This window comes from Branchiostoma belcheri, unplaced genomic scaffold (genome assembly GCF_001625305.1).
Source record: "Branchiostoma belcheri isolate BF01 breed outbred unplaced genomic scaffold, Haploidv18h27 scaffold340, whole genome shotgun sequence".
Lineage (NCBI taxonomy): Eukaryota > Metazoa > Chordata > Leptocardii > Amphioxiformes > Branchiostomatidae > Branchiostoma > Branchiostoma belcheri.
In genome coordinates, this window is record NW_017803955.1 from 14,793 (window position 1) to 23,270 (window position 8,478).

The 8,478-nt window shown below is 42.8% G+C and overlaps 1 protein-coding gene across 1 annotated transcript in view; it reads right to left on the reverse strand.

Moving 5' to 3' along the window:
* The window catches only part of LOC109475680 (trehalase-like), a 27,956-nt gene that overhangs the window by 10,500 nt on the left and 8,978 nt on the right, over window positions 1–8,478 (reverse strand). The window contains exons 6-8 of the mRNA XM_019776444.1: window positions 3,377–3,469; window positions 2,505–2,602; window positions 1,961–2,090 (exon numbers count right to left, since the gene is read on the reverse strand). Coding sequence (XP_019632003.1) covers window positions 1,961–2,090; window positions 2,505–2,602; window positions 3,377–3,469 — 321 coding nt within the window. The remainder of the gene's footprint in view (window positions 1–1,960; window positions 2,091–2,504; window positions 2,603–3,376; window positions 3,470–8,478) is intronic.

An 8,478-nucleotide genomic window follows, 5' to 3' on the forward strand; every position in this document is an offset into this window, starting at 1 on the left:
GTAGCTGAGTTATAGTCCAGCCAGACGCCTTGTTGATCGCTCCAGAGGACGGCATCAATGGCAGATCTGCGCCGTTCTACCGCCGCCTGGTACCGGGCAGCAGCGTCGCCGAGTCCTGTTCATGTACGGGTGAAAATCAAACTGTTTCCCAACTAACAAGAAATCTGACTCACTGGAATTACTGACCGAATCTCTCGATCACAGTAAAGTCTGCACTGGGTCGAAGTTCGTCGGAAGTTGGTACCGCCCCCGTCCTGGTTAAGAGAAGGTACCGTCATCCGACAAACTTTGACGTGTCTACTGAGCACCTAGGTCAGATTGCTGATGAAAATTGATCAGCAATCAATCAGTTAAAAAATCCGGTTGAATTTCTTTAAAGTTTCATGCTAAACTTTCTTCATCTTCACTTTTATCTTGCTCAAATTCCTCTGACTTCAAGCTAATATACATGTATGTGTGATAAACCTGTTAATACTGGAGCGGTCTGTCTAAAGAGACACAAATGAAATAGTCGACGGCAGCTAGCAATTAACGAGAATACTGTATGAAAAAGGTCTGTGTAATACAATACAAAACATGTTATCTAGCGTCTGTATTCGCTGTTACAAACNGGTTTGGCTGCTGGAATGTGCGAATGTGCGAAAAAATGACTCCAGGACTGTCTACAGGGAACACTCGCCTAATGCCCAACATTCGCGGTGTATCAGGACAGCGCGACTGGCCAAGCCACAACCAGTCGGCATTAGCGCAGTCCCTGCAATTAGTAACAGTTGCACATCAATGAACACTTGCATCACAGCCCGCATTTCCTGTATCAATCATCCGCAACTGGTCATAATATAAAACAGCCACATCACCAGTTACCGCTTATGTCTACTACTAGAAAGACAACAGAACAGGTACGGTTAAATTATAAGGGCGCGTCACACCCATAAAACGTGTTTTCGAGCGTGCTTCTTCTTTAGCCTGACTATTATCACGCTCCTGGCGCCGAAGTTGCCGGGGTGGGGGTCATTAACCTCCGGCCGAAAGCATACCGGCTATACCGGCTCATACTACAAGACGCGCTTTAAATACAACTAGCAAATCATACAATTATCCGATCTATGTGCGGTTTACCAACCCCAGATCACATCCGACCACGAGGCAGAACACATTGATGGGTTGCTAAAAATATTGGCAACGTTTACAGAGAGCTGCTCCACTAACACTATGGAGCGACCAGCATGCTCGTTGCTAGGACGACCGGCCAGTTGCTACGTGACTAAATACACGCCGCCACTAGGTCGCCACACCCGACCAGTTTGAAATCGATAGGTATTTACATTTCGTAATGTTGACCTCTAACCACCCCACATTTCCGTCCCCATCAGCCTCACCGCGACTTACTACCGGTGACATAAACGGGCGACAACATTTCAACGACGTGGGGATGTTTCGAAAATAACCATTTACTCCAATATCAAAACAGCTACGGTAAAAATAAAAAGACGTGCATCATCCCGGACATAATACCACACCACATGCGAAATTACACAGAAATGCGACGTACGGAAGAATGCGTTTTGGCTGCGAACATCTTCCAAAAAACTTGGCATCTCTTAAGCACGGGCAAAAACATCTGGAACCACTTATCAAAACCACCCCGTATCTGCATGAAGTTCCACCCCCCACTGCTATTCCAAACAACGCGTTTTTCTGGACCATTCCAATTCGCCTCGCAATTGTAGGGGTGCGTCTGCAATATTACATTGACCGCGAAAGCAGCAACGGCAAAAATACACATTCGTGCATCAACACGGGCATGCCCGCAGACGGCGTATAAAATTGCGTGCCGATTACACAAAGAGAACCCAGTGTTTTGACTGCGAACATGAAAAATCAGCCGTTCACAAAACTCCGTCCGGAGGTCCTGAAATCCTTCACGGAGTAAAAATAAACGCATGTTCTAGCTACTAACCTTGACTTTCCGATGGAGGCTTGATATTGGTTCAAAACGTGACCGCTAACTGTAACAGTTCTGTTGCTCATCCAGAAGTTATACTCCATTTCTAACAGCGGCATCATGGTCCGAACGAACCCCGTGTCGTCTGGAAAAAATGCACATGGAATAGTAAAGTTCTTTTTTTAGAGCCACGCATCTTTTTATAAAAGCTGACGTTTTGACGTTCGTCTGTATCCTGATGTTACTGGTTCACTGTGCACTGAAGTTGTATCTGTATCAGTATAGCCGGTATAACCGCCCTTCGGCGTAACACACCAGCTTAAAGCTAGGTGTTACTGGTCCACTGTGAACTGAAGCTAGGTGTTACTGGTTCACTGTGAACTGAAGCTAGGTGTTACTGGTTCACTGTGAACTGAAGCTAGGTGTTACTGGTTCACTGTGAACTGGAGCTAGGTGACTGGTTCGCTGTGCTTTAAAGGTAGTTACTAATGCGGTCCCAAACCATGTTTCAGGCAGTGCAATGCGGCGTTTATCCACAAAGAGAGGAAACATGTCTTACTTGTCTGGTCCAGATAGTCCCGCATGGCTAAGGTAAAGACCGGGGGCTGACTTCGTCGGGTGTAGTATACACGGCCTCCATTCGGAATGAAACCAAACCTAAGGAATTAAAAACAGAAGTACTTTTAAGAAACTGGCCGGGGCCAAGATGGGAATAGCTGGTTGGGTGACGTGAGTGTGATGACGATGTGTGACTCAAGTAATTAGTCACCATTGTGATTTGAATTGGACTAATGCTAAAAAATACTGCACAATTGTAATGTATCATGAGCTCTTTTTCATGGAGAAAAGATATTTGTAATAGATTATTAGCGGTTACGTGTGGTAAACAATTGCGTTGTTTCATTCGACCTGTCCTTTTCTCTTGACATCTGCTTGGTTTCCATCCATATGGTCATATTGATTCGATTATATGGATGATATTCACGCGCGCATAAATTTTCGTCCGTTTAAAAAAATTCGACTACACTGTAAATCATACAAAGCAGCCGCAAAATAAGCAAATTTATGCCCTAAATTGCCGAAATATATTGGAAAACGATAATAATGTCGTAGAATGCCAAAATTAATTCCAAAGGAAAAGAAGAAAATGTGAAGAAATGAAAATTAAGACTATTATTCGCCATACCATACTCCTGTGTGTTAAGTCATTCGTTTAACCTTCATGACCACGTAGATTTCACATATACCAATGAAGGCTCTTTTTTAGCCAAACTTTTTTATTCGCATGCTTGCATCAGTTTTGGGGTTCCCAGAGGATGTCATATGATCATATATGTAATCAAATCAACATGGCCTAATGTATCCGTGTAGTATGATGATGATGATAGCGAGACTAGCATGAAGTGTGTGAGATGACGACTCTCCGCTAACCTTTCCACCATCTCAGCGAAGTTGGACAGCATCCCTTTTGTACTTTCTGTCATTTCCGACAAGAGGAGCCCCCGGATGATCCAGTAGGTGTCCCTTTGTACAAATTGAAACGTTTGTCCGTGAGAAAGTTTGTGCTGTAGCATTAAAATATGCTAAAAGCTGTTTTGTTTGAGCCTATTGCAACAAAAACGAACAAATTGGAATTCCGCGACATATTCCTTTATTAGAAACTTTTATTGCATGTTTATTCCCCGGAGGGATAAATGCATGGATGTACAAAGTACAATGTACTAGAGAGTACTACAACAATAGTAATAAAGAAAGCTAACATTAGGTCTAAGGTATACAATGCTAAAAATAAAATAAAAAGAAATACATATATAAGTGGTATTGATCTAAGTTCTAATGGCTTCTTCTCTCTTTTTGAAACATTTTGAAATATACTTACATACTTCATTGATGACGTCTATATTTGTACATGATATAATATATTTAAAAGTGTCTTCCTTTGATAATGTTTTACATTTTTTGTCGAGCTTAATTGAACTGAACAGTGATTTACGTTCGTTATCATATAATTTAGAGTCAAGCATAAAATGCGATTCATCTTCAATACAAGAATTGTTACAGAATTTGCACAGTCTATCTTGTAACGGTGTACGGCTATGCCTGCCAGATTCTATGTGTAGAGGATGGTCGCTAATACGGAGTTTACACATGGCTCTACGACGGGCGTTTTACACAGATTCCTCATTGAGTATGGAAGTAAAGCAATTTTGAACTGTTATTACGAAGAGAATTTCAACTGATCAACTCTAGACTCTCTCAGTGAATGGGCTTTTGTGACGTCAAGTTATACAGATGGCTTTCTTCAATCTATGGTCTGCTGCTCACGTGACGGAAGCGGTGAATTGTTCCTTGACAAAGGCTGGAGCTCTTAAAAGAGCTTTGTTAAAGGAACAATCCACCGCTTCCGTCACGTGAGCAGCAGACAAAGGGTCTCCAATTTTAGAAATACTACGAACTCTATCTGACATGGTAGTATTTTGGGTCTATTTTTATGATTTTGTTTTGTTTTGTCGCCATGGACACATTTTGACCGCCAAATTGAATGCTAAAGTTTGCCCTTTTTTACGCTCCAGCCTAGCCCCCAGTGGGGGTGTGCACTTTATTTGGAAGGGCTACTCCGCCGCTTGGCCAATGAGGCTCACTTGTCATTTTATGAACTGAGAGCTTCCCTTTCCTACATAAAAAAATGAACTGCCAAAAGAAACGAAGCTGTCTGTTTTGAGCCACAAAGTAGAGCATGGTTTAGTTTCTAAGTACTTTAGAGCGGCCTGGCGGTTCGGGTGACGTCGGCACTGCATAAGCCGAGCTTGCTTGTTCAAACCATACTCAGCCCGGCAGTCAGCCGTCAGATCTTCTTCTCGGGTCACCATTCACTGCTACACTCTTCCCCTCCAATACTCCGCGCATGCCCTTCCATTGGGGGTCAGGGATTCCAGGTCCTCCTTGGTGCAGCCGTCAAATGCGGCGTTGTGTCTTTCTGTTCTTTCATAATTTTCTCAAACAACTCATTTTTACCAAACAAAAACGCGTCTCTACCTGTGTGCTGTCTCATTCTTATGAGTTTTTATCGACCGCAACACGTTTGTAACTACTAGTGTAAAATTGTACCAGTATGTGGACACGACGAGAACTACTAGTAATTTTCCCTGTAATTTTATTTATATAGAAAATACAATACTTACAAACTTCAAGCTATCAAACAGCAGAATTTTATATAATCTTACGGCAACGGCCAACAGTAATCTTTTACGATTTACAGCATATAGCAAATAGTGGCAGCTTACATATAAACAAGAGTTCCACGATCTCATACCTTCGCCAAATGATGTTAACCCTTGCGCGAGACGAATTATACAATTTTATTCATTGATTTTGTAAATAAGAGCCTCATTTGCATGGATTATATCAGTTGATCATATTCTCCACCCAATGACAGCCTTATCTTAACAAAAAGGCTATTATAGCACTTCCTCATAAATTATGAGGCTTATATAAATTACTTCACTTATATATCTTGGAAGTTCCATCAATAGCAATGGTGACATGGACAAAGAACTTGACTGCAGAGTTGGTAAGGCTTCAGCAGCATTTAACCAGCTGGGCAAACTCTGGAGAAACAAGAAACTGTCCCTCAAGACCAAGATGCGCTTTTACAACAGCAACGTCCTGTCAACACTTTTGTATGGCTGCGAAACCTGACACCTGAAACTAAGTCAAGAAATGAGACTTGATGCCTTTGACAGCAAGTGTCTAAGGAACTAGCAGAAGACAAAATGGCGGATGTTGACACGGAAAAGTTTGCTTCTCAGCAGGTTGGACGACCTTCTGAAAGTCTTAAATGAAACACGTTCAGTTTGTCAGCTTGAGAGTGTACAAATGTACTTTGCTTACTCGGAAATGTGTTACACTGTTTTAAACTTGCTTTGTAACTCGTGGCCGTTATAACTTCAAGTCCTTGGGAATTCGACGTGGAGCTCTAAGTTAGACTATAGTATATGTGAGCATATGTGTTAAGACATTGGAACGGTAATATTCTGTAAGCTATGACAGAAGACGTGAGGACCAATGTACGAGAGAAGCTGGAAGGAGACGTGTTGGCGGCGGACCTGCAGCTGAGCCTGTTCGCGGCGGCGCTGCTGAGTTACCGACACGACACCGTACTCCGCCCCTTCCCGGTTCGCACGGCATAACGACGAGAAGGACTTCCCCGCACTGAAATCAGTGTGGAGAAGACTGTCAGGAGTAAAGGAGCTGCTTCAGGACAGTCGGGTAACCTCTGACCCCCAGACATTACAGCTGGTCCACTGGGACCTGGAGACTAGAAACTTCCACCTGCGATCCTGTGAACCCGCCGAGTACAAAGAAGTGCAGAGGTTAACAGGTTACACCAGCACCAACATTCCGCCCCCCTCCCACATGTTCGAAGTTATCCACAGTGAGAGCACAGACGCCAGGTTTGAGGAGACACGACAAGACAGAAGTCTGTTGTACGCCTTCCACGGGAGCAGGCTGGACAACTTCCACTCCATACTGCACAATGGGCTACATGCACACCTCAACAAGAATTCCTTATTTGGAGAGGGAACCTACCTATCAGGTGACCTTGGGGTGTCAATCATCTACAGTCACAAAGGTCAGGGGTGGGACAGGAGCATGCTGGGAGAAACCATGAGCTGTGTGGCTGTGTGTGAGGTCATCATGGACCCAAAGTATGTCAAGAGCAAGGTGGAAGAGAATGGGAGAGCCAAGAACAAAGACAAACATGAAGTACCAGAGAAGTACTACATCGTGAGCAACAATGAACTGTTGAGAGTCAAGTATGTGCTTGTCTATGCTGAAAGGAAAGCAAGGCCAAGGGTCCAGGCACCATCTTTCTTCCAGCGCCATAAGTTCTTCATCCTAATGACATTATATGTCATTGTCCTTGCTGTGATCGGGGCTGCCAATTCTCCCAACCTGCAGTACTACATCAGGAAGTTTTTCAGATGACACATGGCTAGGGAGAATTTAGACTTGATAGTTAAAATGGGGGACTTGTCAAAAACAGATGAGGTACTAAGTAGCCTCAAAAAAGTACTGAAAGCAGACCAAAATTCTCTTATTCCAGTAAACATGCAAATCATCTGTTGTTGACAGACAGCCAATGTTTAAAATGTATGTTCATAATTAGTTAGCATGAAAATAAAGCCTAACTTTCCATGTGGCACAGAATTTATGATATGGTACATAGGACTGACAAGAGGACTTGAAAATTCTTTAAATCAAGTTAGTTAAGCGCTTGCAACAAAATGCAAGACCAACATGTTTTGGCCCAATAATGTTTATTACATGTTTTTGAGATCATAGAATGAAATGATATGAATGGAAATGACTATTGAAATAATTATAGCAAAATGTAGTATACACAAACTTTCAGCTGTGATAATGCATTTTTCAAATCTTATGCTTTGTTTAAATGTAACTATGAAGATTCAATATGCTGAAAAAATACTAAATGGCTAAGGAAGTGTCTAAGGAAAATCCTGGGCATTAGATGGGATGACTTTATCTCGAATAATAACATCAGACTTCAAACTAAGCAACAACCAGTGTCCTCCATCATCTGCAAACGCCGGCTCAGCTGCTTAGGACACACTGTCAGACTCCCACCTGTCAGACTAGCCAACCAAGTCCTACAGTGGTGCCCAGAAGGACGGAGAAGGAGGGGGCGCCCAAAGATGAACTGGCGACAGACAGTGGAGAGGGACCTTCAGGCAGTCAGCATGAGCTGGAAGGAAGCCTTGAGGCTGGCTGCTGACAGAGGAAGCTGGGATGCTTTGACTGCCTCATGCGTCACGAGACGCGGGAGCCCCTAAGTCTAAGTAAGTCATAAATTATGCAAATGAGGTCATGATTTGAATTAATTATGTTTATTGATGTTCACCTTCACGTAACTTCCAAATGTGGCAAGTATGAAATTCCCAGCAGTTACAACTATGAAATTATAAAATTTTCCATTAATTATGCAAATCAGGTCCTCATTCACATAATCTATATCCTCAGATGTTTTTCTCGTTCTCAAGTAGATGTCACAAGTGCTTTATAGTTCTATTATCAAACAAAGCAGATTTATAGAATTTCCTCATTAATCATGCAAATAAGCTCCTGATTTGCATAATTGGCATCTGATTATGTCAAGCATCACTTCAACTACCTACATACCAAAAATCACGACAATCCGTCAACCGGTTTTTGAGTTATCCTCCTTCAAATTTTTCAACAAATGCTCCTGCAGTTCCAGAATAAGCCGCTAAGAGACCCAAACTCATGTCACTTCTTTCCTATCCCAAGAGCTATCTGCCATCCAAAATTCGTGACCCCAGCATGTCCAGATCACGAGATATCAAAACCGGAAGTTCTGCTGCAGTACCTTGAAAAGCCGCCAGGGGGCCAAAATCTAATCATTTCTAGGTCTCATGAAGACCTACCCACCTACCAAGTTTCATTCTAATCCATCCACTGCTTCTTGAGTTATCTTGCCTAACCCCCCCCCC